Source organism: Epinephelus fuscoguttatus, linkage group LG12 (assembly GCF_011397635.1).
Source record: "Epinephelus fuscoguttatus linkage group LG12, E.fuscoguttatus.final_Chr_v1".
NCBI classification, from domain to species: Eukaryota; Metazoa; Chordata; class Actinopteri; order Perciformes; family Serranidae; genus Epinephelus; species Epinephelus fuscoguttatus.
This window is the reverse complement of record NC_064763.1, coordinates 43,416,455-43,440,561: the sequence shown is the minus strand read 5'-3', so window position 1 is coordinate 43,440,561 and position 24,107 is coordinate 43,416,455. Positions and strand designations below refer to the sequence as shown.

General features: G+C 42.7%; 1 protein-coding gene across 3 annotated transcripts in view; it reads left to right on the top strand.

Annotated features, from left to right (window-relative positions):
* The window catches only part of nipal4 (NIPA like domain containing 4), a 22,236-nt gene extending 12,404 nt beyond the window's left edge, over positions 1 to 9,832 (top strand). For 2 of the 3 annotated variants that reach the window (XM_049592705.1, XM_049592703.1), the window contains 3 exons: positions 911 to 990; positions 1,910 to 2,122; positions 4,511 to 9,832. In XM_049592705.1, coding sequence (XP_049448662.1) covers positions 911 to 990; positions 1,910 to 2,122; positions 4,511 to 4,726 — 509 coding nt within the window. In that variant the 3' untranslated portion in view covers positions 4,727 to 9,832. The remainder of the gene's footprint in view (positions 1 to 910; positions 991 to 1,909; positions 2,123 to 4,510) is intronic. The other variant, XM_049592704.1, reaches the window with a different exon arrangement.
* Positions 9,833 to 24,107: the final 14,275 nt, after the last annotated feature.

Below are 24,107 nucleotides of genomic sequence, written 5' to 3'. Positions count from 1 at the left end.
GTGTGTGTTGGCTAAACGTAACCACATGTGTGTGTTGGCTAAACGTAACCACGTGTGTGTGTTGGCTAAACGTAACCACGTGTGTGTGTTGGCTAAATGTAACCACATGTGTGTGTGTTGGCTAAACGTAACCATGTGTGTGTGTGTTGGCTAAACGTAACCACATGTGTGTGTTGGCTAAACGTAACCACGTGTGTGTGTTGGCTAAACGTAACCACATGTGTGTGTTGGCTAAACGTAACCACATGTGTGTGTTGGCTAAACGTAACCACGTGTGTGTGTGTGTTGGCTAAATGTAACCACGTGTGTGTGTGTTGGCTAAATGTAACCATGTATGTGTGTGTTGGCTAAACGTAACCGTATGTGTGTTGGCTAAACGTAACCACGTGTGTGTGTGTTGGCTAAACGTAACCACGTGTGTGTGTTGGCTAAACGTAACCGTGTGTGTGTTGAAGGAAAAAAACATCAGTTGGTGGTGTTGTACTGCCGTAGTGCTTTTATTTTGAAAGAGACTGTATCAAACTGTACATTTCCTGTGAAAACAGAAGTGTATTTTGAAAACAGACAATGCATGTAACAGGCTGAAGTTGACACGGCGTCCCAGAACGTCAACAACCAACACACCCAGGGTACCTTGGACGCCATATGTGGACGTGGAAAGTCCATGACCAAACGTGGACATGTGACGAGGTCACAGTGAGGATGATGTTGAGCTGTCAGAGGAAGAGTTGCATTGTGGGTAATGTGGGCAGCTGGCAGGAGACTGTGCTGAGTAAAGACGAGGACGTCTGGTGTTCTGCTTCAGTTTGAATCCTTCCTTGTTTTTTTAATCAGACAGTTTTATCACAGCGTGTCATAAACCAGTTGATGAATCGTACTCTAAAACTCATCTGTGTTTTTCTCTGTTTAGTGTTATATGATATTTCAGTGCTCGCCAGTCCTCTCACCTGGATCCTGCTCGTCACGCTCATCGTCTCCATAGTAACACAGGTGAGCTGTTTCATCCTCTCATGCAGGAAGTCTGTCAGTGTCATTTTAAATTCATTTTAATTTTATTCTTATTTTAGATAGTTTTCAAAGTGTTAGTTTAATTTCACTTTTTCAGAAAGGCTTATTTTCATAAATGTATTTTTACAGTAGTTGTAGTTTGTGTTTGTCAGGACCAGCTTTAATGTTTCAGAGGTACGGAGCTACATACAAAATACATGGTTGGAATATTTGGGAATATTTCACTGCTGCACTCAGAAGAAAGTTTGACCCCAGCTGGTACTAAAATATTAAATCATCTTCTTGTTAATGCGTTAAGTTTCTGTGGTTTAACGTCACAGAAATTCATGTTTTTCATGTCGCCGTGCTGAAGATAGCCACAGTCGGAGACATTGTGTTTCTGGGTTGTCCGTCCATTTGCCTGTACATACATACCTATGTCCATCCCATCCTCGTGTACACCACATCTCAAGAACGCCTCAAGGGAATCTCTTCAGATTTGGCACAAACGTCCACTTGGACTGAAGAATAAACGGATTTGATTTTTGTGGTCAAAGGTCAGTGTGACCTCACAAAATAGGTTTTTGGCCATAACTCAAGAATTCATACATTAATTATGACACAACTGGACACAAACGTCTAACAGGATAAAATAATGAAGTGATGACATTTTATATCTGAAAGGTCAAAAGGTTAATTTTTATTTTATTTTTTTAACCAGGTACTGTTCCAGTTCAGTTTTTCTTCAGCAATATTGTTTTGGTTTAGTTTCAGCTTGTGTCAATATTTTTCTTTGATTATTTTCATTTTAATTTCAGTTTTTTAGTTCACGATAATCCTAAATTAGAGATCACAGACACAGACAGATGTTTGAGGATCATAAAAAAGGAGGAGCTTCTCTCACCTGTCTGTCCGCCTGCAGGTGAACTACCTGAACAAGTCTCTGGACACCTTCAACACCCTGCTGGTCTACCCCATCTACTACGTCCTCTTCACCACTGTGGTTCTGTCCACCTCCATCATCCTCTTCCAGGAGTGGAGGAGCATGGCAGCCGTGGATGTGGTCACCACGCTGGGGGCGTTCCTGGTCATCGTGGTGGGCGTGTCCATGCTCCACCTGTTCAGAGAGCTGCAGGTTAGTGGTCCCTCCCCCCTCGTCCACATGAATATGTCTTTGTGGCTGAAATTCAGCGCAGTCTTCAGAGGAGGAAGCTTCATGACACTCTGACTTTTCACATAGGGTCAGAAAAAGGTTGAAACGTACGCTTCAGTTTCAGGACAAGATGCTTCTAAAATTAAAGCTGCACCGTGGAGTTTTCTAGTAAACAAACAAACAAACTCCTGACATACCTCATGTTGATCGGTCTTGGGTTTCCGTCCTCATAAAACATTTCTAAGCATCCGTGCCAGCGTCTAGTCACAGCCGGAGGCTTTATGTTTTCTGGTTGTCTGTCCATACATCAATCCGTCCCCCTCGTGAATGCAATACCTCATTCTGTCAGGGAATTTCTTCAAATTTTGCACAAACGTCCACTTTAATTCAGTGATGGATTGATTAGATTTTTGAGGCCAAAGGTCAAGGTCATTGTGACCGTATCCGTCTCATTCTCATAAACATGATAGCCCAAGAATGTGTGAAGAATTTTTTTTTTTTCCAAATTTGGCTCAAACGTTCCCTTGGACTCAAGAATGAAGTGATTAGATTTTGGTGGTCAAAGGTCAAAATTCAGGGCCCCCATGGCCTTGCATCCATCTCACTCTTGTGAACGTGATGTCTCACAAACACCTTGAGAGAATTTCTTCAAATTTGGCACAAACATCCACTTTGAGTCAGGAAGGAACTGATTAGAATAAGGTGGTTGAAGGTAAAGGTCTGTGACCTCTTCTGTTGCATTCTTCTCAACATGATATCTCCTGAACAGCTTCAGGGAATTTCTTCAAATTTGGTCTACTTGACGTGAAAACTGAACCGATTACACTTTGGTGCTCAGAGGTCAAAGGTCACTATGACCTTGTAACCGTCTCATTTAGCGGTCGTGATATCTCAAGGTCTGTTAGGGAATCAACAACAAACTGATTAGATTTTCAAGTTCAAAGGTCAAGGTCGTTGCATAGTTTACACTCGTATTTACTCCCTGTAGCTGTCGTCCTCTAACCTACATGTGTTGGTGCATATTTTAGGACATTATCAGCACCTGTGGAACAGTGTGAAACCACTGGATGAATTGTGTCACTCAAACAAAACAGGGACTCACCCATTAAAAAAAAAAGACAAAAAGAAAAGCTGCTGTGAAATCAGGCGTTTTAGTCGCAACAACCCAAAACAAGCTGGTAAATTCACAGAGGGACTGAAACCTAGCCAATATTACGCAGATGAAAAAATGCAGTCCGTGAGGTTTGTTTTAAATGAGAATTAAAAGACAAATCTTGATCAAATATTACTCCGAGGTTTCTTACAGTAGTGCTAGAGGCCAGAGCAATGCCATCTAGAGAAACTATGTCATCAGATAAAGAGTCTCTGAGTTGTTTGGGGCCAAGAACAATAACTTCAGTTTTGTCTGAATTTAACATCAGGAAATTGGTGCTCATCCAAGTTTTTATGTCTTTAAGGCAGTTATGGAGTTTAGTTAATTGATTACTTTCTTCTGGCTTCATCGATAAATACAACTGAGTATCATCCGCATAACAATGAAAATTTATAGAGTGATTTCTAATGATGTTACCTAAAGGAAGCATATATAGAGTAAACAGGATTGGTCCGAGCACAGAACCTTGCGGAACTCCAAAACAAACTTTGGTACGTAAGGATGATTCATTATGAACGTCAACAAACTGAAAACGATCAGATAAATAAGATTTAAACCAGCTTAGTGCAGAACCTTTTAGGCCAATTAAGTGATCCAGTCTCTGCAGCAGAATTTGATGGTCAATTGTGTCAAACGCCGCACTAAGATCTAATAAAACAAGTACAGAGACGAGTCCTTTGTCTGAAGCAATCAGAAGGTCATTTGTAATTTTAACTAGAGCTGTCTCAGTGCTATGATGCACTCTAAATCCTGACTGAAATTCCTCAAATAAATTATTATCCTGGAGAAAATCACACAGCTGGTCTGCGACTACTTTCTCAAGGATCTTTGACATAAAGGGAAGATTAGATATTGGTCTATAGTTGGCTAACACCTCTGGATCCAGGGTGGGCTTTTTTAGTAGAGGTTTAATTACAGCTACCTTAAAAGACTGTGGTACATAGCCTGTTAATAAGGATATATTGATCATATCTAATATATGAGTGTTAACTAAAGGAAAGACCTCCTTAAGTAGCCTAGTTGGGATGGGGTCTAAGAGACACGTTGATGATTTAGATGAAGAAATCACTGCGGTCAATTCTTGAAGAGAAATTGGGGAGAAGCAATCTAAATATATATTAGGTTTTACAGCTGTGTTTGAGGTTAGATAGGTACTATCTGAGGACAGGAGGTCATGCATATGATACAAGACTTTAATGTGCTGTGATGTTTTTCAGTTGACGATGAAGCAGCTGACCAGTCAGCTGTCTCAGCCGGTGGAGAGGGAGGGGCTTGCAGACGAGGTTTCAGCCAATGAACGACCAGCAGCAGGAGGAGGAGGAGGAGGAAGCAGGAGTAAAAAGAAGGATAAATATGGACTGATGGACAACATGGTGATAGAGAGTCTTCCTCCTATGAGAGAGGAAGGGCCGAGAGTCTTCATCATCAGCTGAGAGGGACAGAGGTTTGTGTTTCCTGTCTGGGCGGGGCTGTCGTCCTCGCGCTGATACTGTAAATCTGTGTGCACTTTATTTTAACGGCCTCTAGTCTGACAACGTTTCAGTTCACCACCGACGTCTGTCAGCGTTCAAAACAAAATTTACTGTAAAGGTTCTGAAACCAGAGAAACTGAGCCGCTCACACCGAGTCACTGCACACGCCCAAATACTGGATATAAACTGTCCAAGAGTTATTTAAGACTGACTGAAAACAAACTGTTTAAACCAGCTGTGGAGGACATGTGAGACACTTCATTACATCGATGTGTCTCTGAAGAGGCTCACCGGGTTCAGGACTCAAAGAGACATCAAACAGCTACAGAGAGAATTAATGCGACTACAAATACACAGAAAAGGATCAAAAAGAGACACAAAGAGATGCAAAACAATAATCAACAGAATTAATACAACTTCAGAGACACATAAAGAAACTACAAAGAGACAACAGATGGCTACAAAGATACATTAAATGACGTCAAAGACACAAAACAACTACAATGAGACACCAAGCAGCTACAAAGAGGCACGACCTCAAAGGCACAAAACAACTGCAAAAATACAAAACGACTACAAAGATGCGTAAAACAACTTCAAAGAGACAATAAAGGACTACAGAGATGTATAGGATGACTACAAATGCACAGATCAACTACAAAGAGAACTGAGGTGATGACAGAGACACAAAACAACTTCAGAAAGATTCAACAATAGAAAATAAAGAGGTGAAATGTTTTGCGTAAATGAAATGACCAGTGTAAGCTGGACGTCTGTTGTTCCTGTTGAAGGAGGCGACAGGCGTGTTCAGTAACACCAGGAAACATATATGAAACCTTTAGTTTCCCTCAGTGACCTCATCAGCCTTCAGCCATCAACCAGCTGCTTTATTTAAGTCTCGTCTTCATGTCTGATTGAAATGAATCAGCTGATCAGAGTTTCTTCCTGTCGACAAATCCCTCAGAAAAAATAAAAGTCTCTCAGTGCTCTGAGTTTCCTCCTGTCTGTGGCGATTTTTATAAAACCCAGCACTGCAGCTGATGATCACCTGACGATCACCTGACGATCACCTGACGATCACCTGATGATGTGAACAGTAGCTGCTGTGTGAGGACGCCACCTGACACCTGCTCTGACCTGAGATCAGTTTAAATAAATAACAAGCTGCAGTGTATTGAGGTCACACACACACACACAGGTGTAACCAGAGAGCGCAGACCTCGGCTCTGTGTGTACGTTTCACTCTGCTGTACAGTAACTACACCTCAAATCTACGTCTCAGGTAGAATCAAACAACACAAGTGGTTTACCTCTGAAGCTCCAGAGCTGTGTGCAGAAACGTTAACGTGCAGCACTGCTGTTTGTTGGACATCATTCTCATGTACGTGTTGTGTTTATTTTCAAACAGGGACAAAAAAATCTGTCTTTGCATTTTATTTTGATCAGTCTGTTTTTACAAAAGTGCTCCTGACGTCTGTAGTGAGGCTTTGACTCGACATGAGAGACATGGAGCCCTTCGGAGACACGCACCCATCAGCCAGAACATTCACACCACAGGTGAAGTGAAGAACTGTGGTTATTCTGTTGCACCTTTGGTTCATTCACTCAAACACCGGTCAGTGATCGGTGTGTATCGTGCATCACCAGCCAGCCTGAAAATACACAGATATGAGCCCTGATTCTCAGAGTGAAGGCAGGCTGATGAAGGTGTCGGCCAGTCACAATCAGTTTTAGTTCATTTGGAGATTAACGTCTCGTCTATTTAAGTCGGGGGTCGTCAGCCTTCGCTATCCAAAGAGCCATTTTTGGCCAAAAAGGATTAAAAAAATCTGCCTGGAGCAGCAAAACATATTTGATCATATCATAATAAAACTTACAGCCAGTTCATCAGCATCACCAACTGATCTGAACGAGCGTTCACCGACATGATTCAGTGCGAGGCAGCTCCTCTGCACTCAGGTAGTTATCATTATTTGGTGCTTGAACTCTGCAGCGTTGCCGATGGAAGCAAACCAGTCTGTCAGTGCACCGTTAAAGTCTCTTTTTTCCTCTGAGACTTTTTCCCTTTTTGGATTTAGAGTCCATAGCGAGGAAGACTCCAAGACGACTGTCGCCATCACCCGTGCTGTTGTGGAGGAAGAGGCTCCAGGCCAGACGTACGACATGTTTTAGTGGACGAAATGTTTTTTTAAATCGCTACACAGGCTGCACATTTATACAGCTGAAGAATGTGAGATTCACTTTAAGCCTACAGAATAAATGAAAATTGAAAATGTATTCATAATTTAATTTCCATGTAGGTTTCTGTTGAAGCCACAGGGAGCAGCTGGAGAGCAGCACGTGGCTCCGGAGCCGCAGGATGCCGACTCCTGATATGACAAACCTCTGCTTTAAGTCACCACAACACATAATGAAATATTAATAATCAGAAGAAAACCCTGAACTTATTGTTGACTCTGATCTGTTCTGTGGATTTGTCGACATTTGTCGCAGATTTATTCTTTGTTCCTCCCATCGCACTTTATTCACTTTAACGATCATTTCAAAACCTTTATGGACCTAAAACACATTTCATGACATTAAATGAATGATTATAAAGATACAAATCTGATGTCAGACGTCACTGTAATAATGTGAAACATTTATCCAGTTTTATTTTTGTTAGTTTGTATTTTGTGTTGAGCAGTGACTGAGGTCGTTTTCTCATCAGCACCACTAACGAAATATTTCAGATATTAGTCGTTAGTTTGTCGTCGTCAGACCAGAGGCCCCGAGGTCAAACAGATCAGGTTGTTTTAAATGAAGGAAAAAGAAAATCAAATCAGGGAATCGACCTGGTTTGTAGACGATGAGAGACTCTGTGGTTTCAGGAGGCGACAGAGTTCAGAGTGAGACATCTCTCTGCTTCTTCTTCGTCTTCTTCTTCTTCCTGTTACTGACTCGTCTTCTGGTGTTTCAGATCGTGTCTGAACGTCCTCTCTGCCGACAGCTGGAGTTTATGAAGCAGCCGACACACAGACTCTGAAATATTCTGACCATTGTTGAGTGTTTTTATAACCTCAATCTGTCTCACAGCACAAACACAAAACACACACAGACGAGAAGAAAAGAACAAATCAGAGATATTACAGAATATTAAAGATAAGATCTTCTGTATTGTCTCCAGAGGGAAGTTGTGCTCAGGCAGTAGAGCCACACTGAGCTGCACAACAGTCCAGTCAGTATGAGAGTACAGTGGAACAACACAGGCATAATGAATACATCCAGAGTGTATATGAACACACTCGATGATGGTCAGTGTATTGATGTGTAACGTGTGTGTGTGTGTGTGTGTGTGTGTGTGTGCGTGCAGCTGAAGACTCGTCTGCTGATGACGCTCAGAGGAACAAACCAATCAGACTCATTATTGACTCACAGAGTTTTGATGCTGCAAACTTAAAGGAACGTTCTGCTGCTCTGCTCTGTTCATGGCTGACACACAACACTTTGCATTAATGCCGTCAGTTAGAGGTTGTGATGTCACAGCAGGTGAAACTTCACTCAGGTGAACACACTTCCTCTCTGAGCCTCAGGTGTTCAGATTGATTCTCTGTATGCTAAATATGTAGCCACAGCTGCTTAGCTTAGCTTAGCTTAGCTTAGCATAAAGTCTGGAAATGGGAAAACAGCTAGCCTGGCTCTGACTATAGATTAGATCCACTGATCAGCTGATCCTGGTTTAATCTGAGCAAAACCTGCAGACTGCCGTCGGGTTCGAGCCGCGGGTTACACAACAAACTGTTTTTACTCTTTAGTTTCTGAGCAGGATCAACAAACAGGTCAGGTACAGATATACTGACTTAATTTGAATTTTGTTTTTTGCAGGATGTAGAAAATCTCAACATCGAGACAGTCGAATCATTACGATGCCACAAAATGGAGCAGATACGTTAACCGTCTTCTGTCGGGTTCAGACCACATGATATCAGCCTGGTTACAGCCCAACGTGGCGTCGTACTGTGCCGGCTCAGATCGTGAACGAGTGTTGTACTGATAATCCATGGTTTCATCTGGTGTAGTGTGTCATAGTAGACAACAACTGACGCCACGTCTGGGACGCCTCACGACGTCCCACAGAAAGTCTAGCATGTTTGATTTTCTTCTCCTGTCACAGCCGTCACTTTGACCAATAGGAACACAGAACAATCTGTTGCCATGGAAACTGTATGACAACAACAGGCCAGCCTTGTAGATATTTCCTGCAGGGACGTTAGCACACAGAGTGAAGGAAGGAAACGGCAGAAACGACATTAAAGAGGACTGTGTGAACAGGCCGAGGGTCCAGGTACCACGTCTGAAGGGTTAGTGTTGGTCAGAGGTGCTGGACTCAAAGGGTTTAACTGTTCTGTCATGTAGCGGAGTTGCTAACGTTAGCTTGCAGCCAGCCCGCTGATGTCCCGCTGATGGGCTGAAAGAGATTAAACTTGTGGTCTGATCTCTGTTTAGTTGGAGCCGTCTGTTTGAATAATTCGTATGAAGAAGAGTTAAAAAACAAATATGATGCTCAGTCATGTTTTAATGTCCGTACATCTTGTAGCAAAACAAGCTTGAAAAAAGTTGATTTAATATTTTAGCTATTCAGAAAAAAAGCTGTTTCCAGTCTTTATGCTAAGCTAAGCTAAGCTAAGCTAAGCTACACTAAGCTAACTGACTGTACAGACATGAGTGTCGAACTCTTTGAACTGTTCCTTTAACTTCACATCATCAGAACAAACTTTGACAACAGAAAACAGACGTATTTTTATTTTTTATCTGCAGCAGATTTTTAGTTTCTGCAAGTTTGTATTTTAAAATTACTTGTAACCAAATTTGGCTTTTGAGGAAGCAAAAAACAGGTTTATGTTTTAGAAACTGAGCGTTTATACAAAGCTGTGTGATTTAAAGTTCAACTGTTGGAACAAAAACAAAAACTCTGGTTTAGTTTTATTTCTTTTTTCTGAAGTCTGAAACTCAAACGTTATATTTCCTGTTTGTGTTTTTATATTTTTAATGCACACAGATCGTTTCAATAAAGAACAACATGATGAATTTTGTCATTTCCTGTTTATTCCTTTGTTTTGGTCATTTTTTTGCCTTCGTGCCGGCGGTAGCTGTGGCCAGAGGGAATTATGTTTTCGGGTTGTCCATTCGTACATGTGTCCGTCTGTACGTACGTCTGTCCAGTGTATGTACTTCCTTACTTCTTATGAACACAGTATCTCAGGAAGGCCTCCAGGCATTTTTTGTTTCTTCAAATTTAGCACAAACGTCCACTTGGACTGAAGAATGAACTGGTTACAATTTTGTGGTTGAAGGTCAAAGGTCACTGTGACCTCACAAATATGTTTTTGGCCATTACTCAAGAATTCATACACTAATTATGACGAAACTCAAAAAATGAACTGATTAGACTTTGGTGCTCAGAGGTCAAAGGTCACTGTGACCTTGTGACCATCTTATTTTGTAAATGTGATATCTCAAGAAGATCTCAAGGGAATTTCTTCAAATTTAGCACAAACGTCCACTCAACAATGAACTGATTGGATTTTGTGGTCAAGGGTCAAAGGTCAGTATGACCTTGTATCTGTCTCATTCTTGTGAACACAATATCTTAAGAAGACTGAAAGGGAACTTTTTGTGGGCAGAGGGCGGAGTCATACAACCACAGCGTGGTGATTCTGGTTGATAATAAGTTTGCTGTTAGTATTGTTAGTGTCGTCTTTTTTTTTATAAATAATTAATTCAATGTAGCCTGAAAAAAAGTCAACAATAACAGGACATTGAATCTCCAGAGCTCAGAGTGATTCTCCAAAGTGCTCATTCAGCCCTAGAAGGTAAAGAATTTAAAAACTTAATTTGAGCCATTAAAACAAATCCAGAAGATGAAGCTAACAAACTTTAAACAGCCTTTAAAAACAAATGTCACCGTGATTAACATGAAGAAGAAAAGACAGAGGAGAAGAGGAGCTGGGAACAGATGAATAATTTCACATTATTTATTCTTCATCTTCGTCTTCTCTGTTCATCGTCACACAGTGTTCAGTGTTCTGCTGCTCCTGTGGGGAAACTGTCTCACTGTTGTCAGGGAAGTGTTTCGTCTGTAACCTCCGAGGACTAATTATCCAGCAGCCCGACAGACAGAGTGTCAGACAGACGGACACACAGGGCTCCTCTTATTTCTCTGTTTTAATAATAACAATAATAATAATATATTTTATTTGTAATGCACTTTTCATCCTTGGATCTCAAAGTGCTACAGGTTACAAGCATAATATAAAGACATATGGAAAAAACACTATAATTAGCTCAAATCAACAGTCAAAGGCTTTTTTGAATCAAAAGGTTTTCAGGCCTTCTTTACAAGAGTCCAGGCTCTGTGCAGCCCTCAGCTGGAGAGGGAGGTTGTTCCACAAACGTGGTGCGGCCGAGCAAAAGGCTCGGTCTCCCGTGGTGCAGAGCTTGGTGCTGGGGACACGGAGGAGTAGGCTGCCCGAGGGTGCAGGTGGAGGATTGTGGAGTGATTAGTTCTTGTAAGTGTGTGTCCATTGATGCATTTGTGGGTGAGCAGCAGGATTTTGTAATTGATCTGGGACGAGACAGGGAGCCAGCGCAGTGAGTGCAGGATGGGGGTTATGTGCTCATGTTTACGGACTCTCATCAGTTTTGTGCCTCCTCGTCTCCTCTGTCCTCGATCTCAGCGCTCCATCTCGAAGGATGTGTCAGCTCCTAAAATGCATCTGGAGGAGTGATGAGCGAGGATGCCCAGGTCTTTCCAGCCCCCGTTACATAAAAAGAGGCGTGGCACACAACTGAGAGTCGATCTCATCCCCAGGGCATCAAACTACGCCGCACTGGCAGTGTCACTGTCAATGTAAACACGCAATTGGACGTGAATTCCCAACAGGTGGTGAGCATGAAAGTCTTTGACCGGTACTTTGAGGAGAGCGGAGATCGAGACCAGCAACAGCTGCAGCATTTGTGCCGCTCAAAGCCGACATCTATGATCTTCTCCTAACCACAGCCAAGTTGCCTCAACCTAACCGCCAACCCATTCTCATTCTGAACCTGTCAAATACTGCGGCTTTGTCACTGACGTCAGCGCCAGACACGACACCAAAAGCCACCCGTCACAGCGATGTGATTCGCCACTGGATGGCGTCAGTTTGAAACACTGCTCATAACAATGTAACAGAAGGAGCTGCAATGTTGATCCAACAAACCCTGAACTTTCACCTGGGAGCCCGCTGCTCACTTCCTGTGTGAATGTAGTGCAAAGCCATGATGTTTTTTTTCTAAACCTACTGTACTGTACCAAGTACTGTAATGAGAGGACACAATGCATGCAACAGGCATAAATTGGCGGGATAAGAATAAAGGTGGTGGCGAAAGTCCAAGTAGGGCAGGTGGGTGGGTCCAACAAACACTGACTTCCACCCAGGAGGCCGCTGTTCACTTCCTGTAAGATTGTAAAGCCAAACCCTGTTCTTCTTTCCTAAACTCAACCATGTGTGTGTGTTGAAGGAAAGGATGGATCAGTTGGTGGTGTTGTACCAACGTAGTGCTTTTATTTTGAAAGAGACTGTATCAAACTGTGCATTTCCTGTGAAAACAGAAGTGTATTTTGAAAACAGACAATGCATGTAACAGGCTGAAGTTGACACGGCGTCCCAGAACGTCAACAACCAACACACCCAGGGTACCTTGGACGTCATATGTGGACGTGGAAAGTCCATGACCAAACGTGGACATGTGACGAGGTCACAGTGAGGATGATGATGGTGATATCTGACGTGTTTTCTTTTTACCAAACGTGACTTTATGACGCTCTGAGACACGGATGTCTCTTTGTTACACCTCTCTCTTCATCCTCTTCCTCAGAGACATCTGAATTGCAAACTCGACAGACACTCAGCAGGCTGAGCTGAGTCATTAAACGCCTCGTCCAGAGATCATTTAAAGTACTCAGTGGCTGCAAAACACATCTGAGGTGTCATAAGGATAAATCTGTATTGGTCCTCAGAGGGGACGATCAGCTGCTGCAGCACACACACACAGATTAACATACATAATAACAGATAAATAAAACTAAAACAGAAACTGTTTGTTTTACGCAGCGTCCCAACATCAATGTTTCATTAACAGCTAAATTATTAATAACTGTTAAATGTTCTTCTTGATAAGGGCACAGCAGCTGTCACATGAACACACAGATGAATAAAATTACACTGTGGACAAAGGTGCAGTTGCTTGAGCACCCTGAGCCGCCGCCTCCGCACACGCCTGCCATTAAGTCATGCCAGCGAGCCAGTGAACACGACATCCTTCAGTTAGATCACTACAGGACGGAGGGACAGTCTCATGTTTCCACGGAGCTGTGTTAAGTGAAGTGAGACGTCCTCCGTGACAGTGGACCGGATCAATTTCCAGGTCAGTTAAAGAGCAATCAATGAAGGCGACTGGGACGCTCCCCAGGACCCAGAAACTGAAGCAGCTCAACTGAATCCACACGTTATTCATTGTAGTTTAAACGTGATTTTGCTCCTCGTGCTACATGTCCACATGTCCTGTGTTCAAAGAGACATACGGAGGGTCAGGTCTGCTTCTGTTTTCCAGCTCTTCAGTAGTTCCCCAGACGTCCACTTGGTGTCGCTGTGACACAAGCCGTCAGCTGACAGCACTCAGCACAGCGTGTGTGAGGAGGTACCATTAATCACACTGCATGTATAAAACATGAGACACCCACAGACGTCTGAGCTGCAGCTCCTTAACAACACATTTCAGATACCTGAAAGCTTTGAAACGCTCCTCTTGTCTCGACATGTCTTTATCGCCCTCTGGGTGCTAATTGGTATTCAGAAACTCAGTGAAGGCAGAATGTCTCTACCTGGTTTCACCTCATCAGCCAACAGTGACCTGAACATTCAGCAGGCTGTTCACCAGGACTCGCAGGAAGGGTTCCAGCTCCCGCTCCATGCCAGGTGTTGGAAATGTTTCCAGGGCTGCTGAGTCGCTGTCGTGGCTCCGAGCTGCAGCCTCATGGACTCTGCATGATGTCACAGTCGTCTTCCTCGCTCACTCAGAGCTCCTGAAACTGTTTAGAGTACATTAACGAGCACCAGGTCACATGATCTGTACTGTACTTAAATACAACTATAAAGTACTGGAGTATTTCCATTTTATGCTACTTTATAGTTTTACTCCACTACATCTGCACACACACACACACACACACACTACATCTGCACACACACACACACACATCTGCACACACACACACTACATCTATCTACATCTTATTCTGGCTTCACACCAAATGACTTTTCAAGTGATTTCTCCGTCGCAGACACATTTCAAATGTCAGAATAACTCTTCAGTTTGGTGTAAAGTGTCACAAAACTCCGTCTGAGCTGTATTAAAGGTCCTGCATGTTATTTTACACATGTATTAATCATTTTTACTGCTAACGGGTCAACAGGCTGTAACTTGAAAACTCAAACTGTCCCCGCCGTCCTCGGTTGCCTCTGACAGCCCTCGAACTGACTCCTGTGGAAAGAACTCAAGTTGAATTGTGGGTATTTCTCTCATCCTAACCTTCCAACAAAATCAATATTACAGTATAATGCAATATAATCAGGAGTTTTTAGTGGTGGGCCATTCAAATGCTGAAGATAAATGACATGAGCATTGACAACAGCCAATGGCTGCACTCCCCCAGGCACCAAACAGGAAACGCAGAGGAGCAAGAACGTGAACAAGTCTTGGATCTCTTGTTTTGTGAAGGACGAGGAGTGACCAAGAGTCGGTGTTTAATCCAGTGATTCATCAACCAGCACTTATTTAAGTGAGAAATCTAAATGTTTGAAACGGTCCTCCTCCCGCTCACACCGTCTCCCACTAAAACACCACAACTGACACAACGTGTTTTCATCCCCGCCTGTTGCTTTGTCAGTGGACTCTACCTACACGTCTACCTATGACGCACTAGCTGTCCTCCTGCGTCTGTCGTTGACGTTCCAGGATGTCGTGTCACCTGTTACTTGCATGCAGTCTTTTTATTTTTTAACTTCTGTTTCCTCAGGAAATGTCCAGTGTCTGTTCGTACACTTCGTACAGTCTTTACAATGTCAGTAAAACACTTTGTATTTACGTTCATTTAATTTTGCTTCAAAAGCGCGTGGTTAGCTTTAGAACAAAGACGTCACGGTTTGGTTCAACATTCATACTTGGAGCAAACAGGTAAGAGTTCAGGGGTCGTTGGACTCATTCACCCTGTAGAGATGTTCCAGCTCCTTATTAGTTTAGTTTAGTTTAGTTTAGTTTAGTTTAGTTTAGTTTAGTTTAGTTACTGTATTGTCTCCCTCGGGAGAAATTTGTCTTGGACACAGTGTTTACATATAACACACCAGAAAAGCACATATCAACATGGAAACATGAGAAGCAGCACCAGATGTCCACAATCCTTCCATCTCACCCCCCCCCCCCCCCCCACACACACACACACACACACACACACACACACACTCACACACACTCTTGCCATTTGCACTATTGCACTACTAATATTGCACTCCCCATTCAGTCATTAGGTCATTACTTCTATTGCACAAATTAATTCATTGGAGTCCTTTCTATTGCACTTCCCTATACTGTCACTTTTGCTGCACAGTCCTTTTACAATCTCTTTGTTAGCGGCGGTGTTACAAACTGAGGCCGCCCAGTGGCGTGAAAAGTGCCTTTTTGTGTCAGTGTATCACGCCAACATCACAGACAACGCAGTGGTATTTGACAAACTCAGAATGAGAATGGGGACCTGACCAAAGGAGGCTGGGAGCGAGTCGAGGCGACACAATCCAAAATGTAAAGTTTGTACTCAAACACAGTTTCTCTTCATGGATTCTGTTGATGCTGAATTGACAAGAACACTGTCGACATACGACGCCTTTTATCTTGTGTTTCTAGAGTGATGTGTTTTTGCGGACATGTAAGGAATTGTTCATATGTCATGTTTTTTTTAAAGGGTGTTTGGTGTGATATTTCAAGGTTCACTTTATTTGTCATTCTTATGCAGGTACATAAACACAAAATACTGTTTCGCAGGTTAAAACACTTTAAAAGAGAAGAAGCAGAAAGGAAATAATCTCAGAAGGAATCTAGTTTAGTCTGTAAATACTGAATCTGCAAGTATCTTCTGTTTGAATGGCGAGACTGTGAGTTGGTGATGATGTCAGAACGTACAGAGATTCAACTCTTAGTACATCACCGAACCTTCTGAGTTTGACTGACTGCTGCAGCGGAGGCGTGTCGCCGTCTCCGTCAGATATAAGTCAAAAGTCAAGTCAAAATTTATTTATATAGCACATTTAAAACAACCTCGGCTGACCAAAGTGCTGTACAGTTCATCCAAAGAATGAATGAACAGCAAAAACCACAAAAATTATCAGTAAGATCAACAATAGGTTTAGACAATAAAACATCAACACTAGAGTACAGGTAGAATACAAATAAAAGCTGTAAAAGACATGTCTGTTCTCAACTAGAGGTGAAAGTAGGTTTTTAAAAGAGATTTAAAGTGTTCCAAAGTTCGGGCTGCCCTTATATGGAATGGTAAAGTATTCCATAAATTTGGCGCCACAACGGAAAAGGCTCTGTCACCTTTGTTTTTAAGTTTAGTTCTGGGACAGGCCAGCAGCAGCCAGTTACTTGATCTCAGTGCTCTGGCTGTCGTGTGAAGCTGAACAAGCTCAGATAGATAGGATGGAGCTAAGCCATTCAGGCTTTTAAAAACAAATAATCAGATTTTAAACTGAACTCTAAACTGGACAGGGAGCCAGTGCAAGGAGGCCAGTATTGGGGTGATATGATCACGTCTTTTCTTTCCTGTCAGCAGTCTGGCTGCTGCATTCTGGACAGCCTGCAGGCGTTTCAGTGACTGCTGGTCCAATCCAGCATAAAGAGAATTACAATAGTCCAGACGACAGGTAATGAAAGCGTGAACTGCCCTCTCAAAATCAAGTGGGGGGAGGTAGGGCTTTGCCTTACTAAGTACCCTTAATTGAAAGAAGCTTGATTTGACTACTGAACTAATCTGATTTTTACATTTAAAGGTACAGTCAAAAATTACTCCTAGGTTCCTTGCAGCAGGGAGACAGTAGGAAGCCAATGGACCAATGGCACTATCATAGCCTTCTAAAAGGTCAGACTGGCCAAATAAAATAATTTCAGTTTTGGATTTGTTTAGGTTCGAGAAATTTGAAGCCATCCATGTGTGAACATCATTGAGACAGTTCAGCAGAGCTTGAATGGAGGCTGAGCTGTTTGTTTGAAGAGGAAGGTAGATCTGTAAGTCATCTGCAAAGCAATGAAATGTTATATTGTACTTTCTAAATATAGCGCCCAGGGGCAGCATATAAATGGAGAAGAGAATGGGGCCCAAGATGGAACCTTGAGGCACCCCGCAATTGAGTGAGGATGCAGCAGATGTATACTGGCCCATGTGAACAGAGAAACTCCTTTCTGATACATAGGATTCAAACCATTTGAGCACTGTACCTTTAAAACCTACACACAGGTCAAGACATGATAAGAGAATCTTATGATCTACTGTGCCGAAAGCTGCAGTCAAGTCTAAGAGCACCAGAACAGCAGTGTTACCAGAATCAACAATTAAAAGCAGATCATTCAAGACTCTTAAAAGGGCTGTTTCTGTGCTATGGCGCGCTTTAAAGCCTGACTGGAACTTTTCAGAAATGCCATTTAAGTCCAGATGTGACTGCAGTTGTTCAGATATAATTCCTGAAGTTTCATATCGAACCATTTTCGTTGAACTTCTTGGATGGTTCTTACAACAGAGGACACAGAGCTAATGGCACCTGTTATTCATGGGCGGTGATGGATGCTATCTGCTGACTCGTGGGAACGTGCTGTCAATTTATGATTGATTCATGAACATACACACGTGTGTACGATCAAGTGCAGAGCATTTCCTGCAGCGTTGATAAATCCAGTGCAGGTTTTTAGGACTGATGTTTTTTTATGAGCAGATGTTATCACAGATTTACAAACATGTCATGAATGAGACCAGATGTCTTCAGATGTGACAGTATGTCACACTTTAGTCTTCTTGAAGTCTTCCAGTCTGTGGTAGGAATTACACAATTGTGTTCAGAATGACGTTAGTTTTAGGATTGTCCAGCTAAAAAGTTAAACGCAACTTTTGCTGCAACTTCCATCATCTGGTAACGTGCTGTGTTAATTAATCAAATACAAGCAAGTGCATTTTCTGTCAATGTAAAGATGCGAATAGACGTGATTTCCCACCGGGCGGCACAATGGATGTGACGTGAAATACGCAAATTAGGCAGCACAAATGAAGCGAGTAGCGTGATTTCACATCATACTCTTATTCGTGGGAGCTGAAAAATCTGAACTTCAGTGACTGTTTTGCGTCAGCATTGAGATCCTCTGGGGATGTATGACGCCGATGACGTACTGGCAGAAGTTCATTTATCAATTCAGCGATTTCACAGGCGTACGATGTGAGTCAACACAAAATACTCTTGTGTTCAAATTTGCACAAGTAATGCGAAAATTCACATCGCGTTTAGTGTGTTCACAATGGGCGCAAATAAAACAACTCACACAAGTGAATTACACTTGAAGTCAATGTAAAGATGTGATTAGGCGTGTGATGGAATGAGGTCAAATACGCAAAATTAAGCAGCGCAAATGAAGAAGTAAGTTGCAAGTGCCTCAAAACAGTACTTAGGTAGGACACTGTTTTGGAGTTAGATAAACCTTTAAATGCACCAGTGTGTCACTCAAACTGCACCTCCTGCATCATATTTCATGTCCCACCTTTAAACAACTCCACACTGTATGAAATAACTCCAGACTGATCCTTTAACTTCAGGAAACAGTAACTTTATTGTGTAAACTTGGTGCAGGTTTGTGTGAGAGTAAAGAGTCTGCTGCAGGTTTGATGATGACGATCAGCATCGTGCAGCTCCGATAATTAGAGTTATTATAAAACATAGAATCACAGCTCTATCTGCCGCCGCTGATAACGACTCTCCGCTGTGATGAGTCACTGCAAACCAAAAGCCATAATTACATTTTGCACACTTTGATTGGCTTTTCGTTAATTCCCTGACAGCCAATCAGCCTGGCTCCTCTTGTCTGGGTCGCTCAACTCGCGTCCATGTTTGATGGTCACTTTAAACCCCCATAATCCTCTCTCACGGATACAAACACAAAGAAGCTTCTTCTTCTTCTCTCCTTCCCGTCTGACGGCTTCAGTGTCGTTGACGAACTCTTCTTCTTATCTGACAGTTTTCAACAGATGTTCCTCCGTTAACCGTCCGTCTGCTTCCACGATGTCTTGTGTCAGATGTGATTTTTATAATCCCTCAATACAAACCGGAGCTTCGTCACACTGTCTGCATCTGTGTGTGTGTGTGTGTGTGTGTGTGTGGACATGGAGTATTTGTATGTGTTTGTATGTATGCAAGTCTTGTATGTGTTGGTGTATAGACCCTTTAGGGCCGATGTCACAGTGACATCATGTCATCATCTGGAGGTGCAGCTGCCTCTCCCCCACAGGGCTGTAGGCTCCATAGGAGTGTTAAAATGTGTTTGTCTTGTTGTGTTATTGGGAGCCAGAATAGAAGGAGTCATGGCTCAAAACCAGCCGCCACTGCCCGTCAACAAAAACAAAGACAACTATGGTTAAATGTGATAAGACCAAAGGACTGGACGGAGGCCATCATCAAAAATGCTCACATGTGCAGCGCACACTTCATATCAGGTTAGGGAAAAAGTATTTCCTGTTGTAGGGATGAATAAGGTTATGTGTATTAAGGGTTATCATGTCCACCTCATCAGAAACTGGGGAGGGATTAAGAGGAAGATTGGATTTCTCTGCAACGCTAACTTTTTTAGCACATTAGCTAACGTTAGCTTCCATAGCAAAACAAACAAGTGTGGTCCTCCTTTGTAAGATTGCACTAGCTAATGTCTGTGGAGACCTGTTGTGCCTCCAGCTAAGCCCCGCCCACCACAAAAACATCATACTGTTCACTAACAATAAAAGGGTCTATACTCTCCTACATATATTCAAATGACTTTTTAACTGATGGGTGTAATGTTCACCTGTATGTACCCTCCACGACACTTCTGCCTGAACCCGCCCAACACGTGCATCACTAATACTCTGTATAAAACTCGGCGGACAGGGTGGTGGTCCGTGGTTAAACAGAGTCAGTGCTGTGAGGGTGCTGCACCAACGCTGAAGTGAAGCTTGCAGACGTCGATACTGATATTTGAAGTTTCAGTTATTGTTAAATAAATGAGAAAACATGAATTTTCAATCGAGCACAAATCGTCCCTTTTGATTGGTGTGCGACAAGTTTGGAGAGAGTGATGTCATTTAGTAACAACCTGCTGTTTTTTCTGTCATTTCGTCTTCTGTGTGAGAGCTGTTTGGAAACAGTAAGCTGTGAATAGAAAAAGCAGTCGAGGAAAAAAACTGTAAATGTTTCTTCAGTTTGTGGGAAAACGAAGCGGCTACAGATTTAGTGTGTAAAGTTTTCACAGTAACAGCGAGTGAGCACACAGGGCTTTTTCAAATGATTTGTTTCATACTGGAAAGTTCAATAAGACGAACATCTTTGTCTCTGCCTCCAGAGTCCGTCTCCAGCTCAGTCCCCGATGGCTCTTTCACCTTCTCTTCTTTTTTTATGTTTTTGCTTTATCGATTGGTCCGATATCCTAATTTCCACTTCTCTCTCTCTCTAACTTTACCTTTGTCTCTTTCTTTCTTTCTTTCTTTCTTTCTCATGGACAAAAACTCTCCTCGCCTTATCACACTTAAACCCCCATCTCTCTCTTATGACTTTGTCTCCTCACCCCTGTTTCTGTCCATTAGCTTCTGCTCTTTCCGAGCTCCCAGGACCTTTTTATTGAACGGTTTGGTGTCCCAAGGGGGACATCATATCACGTAACACCTCATTACTCCCCCGGCTGTGAGGGAGGACAGAGACAGACGGGGCCGAAACAAAGCCGCCAATTAGCCCCGGAAAGGCCCTGATTAGGAGTTTGTGGCCCATTACCTTCCACCACTCGCCCTCGTAGAGACTTCCAGAAGAACAGCGAAGAGGAGGAGGAGGAGGAGGAGGCGGACTGGATCCCTGAGGGGCTGCTGACAAAACACCAGACTGTTCTCCACTGCGAAGAAATACAGAGAAGTTTCAAATGACAACAAACAACTGAAAATGAGCCACAGTGTTTGAGGCAGTGCGAGAAACTTTGGTGTTAGAGGAGATACGATGAGATGTTGCAGCAGCACAAAGACAGAAGTAAGTACACATAAAACTAAAGTAAAAAAATTAAAGTGAAATGAGATACACTCAGTGGCCACTTTATTAGGTACACCTTGCTGGTACCAGGTTGGACCTCCTGTTTAATTCTTGGTGTCACAGACTCAACAAGGTGCTGAAACATTCCTCAGAGATGTTGGTCCATATTGACATGATGACATCACACAGTTGATCCATGATGAGAATCTCCCGTTCCAGCACATCCCAAAGGTGCTCTATTGGACTGAGATCTGGTGACTGTGGAGGCCATTGGAGTACAGTGAACTCATTGTCATGTTTGAGATGATGTGAGCTTTGTGACATGGTGCGTTATCCTGCTGGAAGTAGCCATCAGAAGATGGGTACACTGTGGTCATAAAGGGATGGACACGCTCAGCAACAATACTCAGGTAGGCTGTGGTGTTTAAACCATGCTCAGTTGGTACTAAGAAAATCTCCCCCACACCATTACACCACCAGCAGCAGCAGCAGCAGCAGCCTGAAGCGTTGATACAAGGCAGGATGGATCCATGCTTCCATCTGAATGTGGTTTTTCCAATCTTCTATTGTCCAGTTTTGGTGAGAAAACCCGTGTGAATTGTAGCCTCAGTTTCCTGTTGTTAGCTGACAGGAGTGGCACCTGGTGTGGTCTTCTGCTGCTGTAGCCCATCTGCTTCAAGGTTGGACAAGGTGTTGTTGCTTCAGAGATGCTCTTCTGCACACCTTGGTTGGAACCAGTGCTTATTTGACTTCCTGTTGCCTTTCTATCATCTTGAACCAGTCTGGCCATTCTCCTCTGACCTCTGGCATCAACAAGGCATTTTGGCTCACTGGATATTTTCTCTTTTTGGGACCATCCTCTGTAAACCCTAGAGATGGTTGTGCTGAAAATCCCAGTAAATACTCAGAGCAGCCCGTCTGGCACCAACAACCATGCCACGTTCAAAGTCACTTCAATCACCTTTCTTCATCATTCTGATGCTGCGTTTGAACTTCAGCAGCTCGTCTTCACCATGTCGACATGACTAAATGTTAATGAGCTGCTGACACCTGATTGGCTGATTAGATATTTGAGATAACGAGCGGTTGAACAGGTGTACCTAATAAAGTGGCCAGTGAGTGTACATCTCTGTAATATAAGAATAGGGGTAAACAAACTAAGAGCCATTACAGATGAGGTTTACAGCCACAGAGTCAGCAGTGACACGTGTGGAGCGAGACACATTGAGCTCATCTTTCAGGCTGATATTCTGAAATATATTTAAAAACTCAAACACTCCGTCAGCGTCTTAAGGCCCAGAGTTAATGCAGTGAGTCGTCCCTGATAACAGACAGACAGACAGCCTGCAGCTAAGCTGTTAAGGACAGACTGCCTTCAATATTCTGCACAATTTAACCGCCATGACCTTCTTCTTGAAACACATAGTCTGCCCTCCAACACTGGATTTTTTATTTGAGACTGAAAAACTAAAGCTTGAGTCATTTCAGCAAAGGCTCAAAAACAATATCTGTTTACATTCAAATGAGAAAGATCCACAACAGGAGTCAAACAGATCATGGCTCTGACAGCCACTAGCCATGTTTCCATCAGCCTGTTTAGATGCGCATCTAGAAGTATCGCATCGGAAAATTATGATGGAAACGCCAAAATTCGAATTAAAATCCCCTGATTCACACAAACTAAAATACACTTGCTTTAGCCGGGGGTTGACGGGGTTGATTCGAAAAAATGTTGATTTGCAAAACGGGGGATGGAAACAGTTACGTTTGAATTAAGTCTGACGTAGCGCACCTCTCTCCATGGTGATATCCACACTCCGGGTTGGGAAGGCGGTAATGCATTTACAAGCTGGTTGCCAACCGCCAGAAAACGTAGAAGAAGAAGAATGCGAGACTTGTTTTGTTTCCGGTTCTGCAGAAAACTCGTGCGAGTTCGTAGTTTTCACCAAAGTCCGTACATTTAATGGAAACACACAGGATTCGTATTTCTTTTAATGCGCATTTCCCAATGATTCAAATCACTTTTGGATGGAAACATAGCTAGTGAGTCCTCAAAGGGACGAGGTCAGGTCAACAAAACGTCAAACTCTGATGCAGGAGATCGCTGTTTGTTTCCTGTTTCCTCCTGCAGCCAGGCTTCTTTAATCATAGGGTTTCCTTCACCTTAATGAGATCATTTTAACCCTGATAAAGTCATTTTGGTGCCTAAACCTAAACGAACATTAACCAAAGTGATGTCAGTAAAAGTTTTTTTTACAGAACATATCATACAGAGTCCTGCATCAGGTCAGGTGATCTACACAAAGTAATTAGCAGGCGATATTTTGTCTTCAATTTATATCCGTGTTTGGTTCTGAGTGAAATAAATAACATGTGGGTCAGATCAGTTGACTAAGACCATGGGTGCAGATCCCGGGGGGGGCGGGGGGGACATGTCCCCCCCAAATTCTGAAAAACACAAATTGTCCCCCCCAATTCTAAATAGCTTAATGATTGAAATTGAACAAATGTATACAGTAGTCCTATATACTGGGAGAAAGGGAAGATGATGAGGAGAAATGGGAATCCGTGAGAGGCGAGAGATGAGAACGTGAGTGGACATAACATGCCTGAGACCCTGAAACTAGAAGTAGCATTAACTAACAGCGAAGCAGTGAAAAGGAGGGTGATGGCTGGTTACATGTACTACTGGCTGTTTAAGAGAAATAAACAGTAAACGTAAGCACATGATTCTCTTTGTAGTGCTTTTTGAATGACTTGGTGATGATGATGAGCCTCTATGAAATCGTGAAATATGCTGGCAATCTCAAGCGCTCTGTGGGCATGATTTACACGCGTGCAATTAAAAAAAAAATCACAACTGATTGTGTCCCCCCCAAACTTGTCATCAGATCTGCACCCATGACTAAGACACTTATGAACTGAAACCTTTCCTGTCTAAGAAAAAACAAACTCCATTTAGTTCGTCTGAA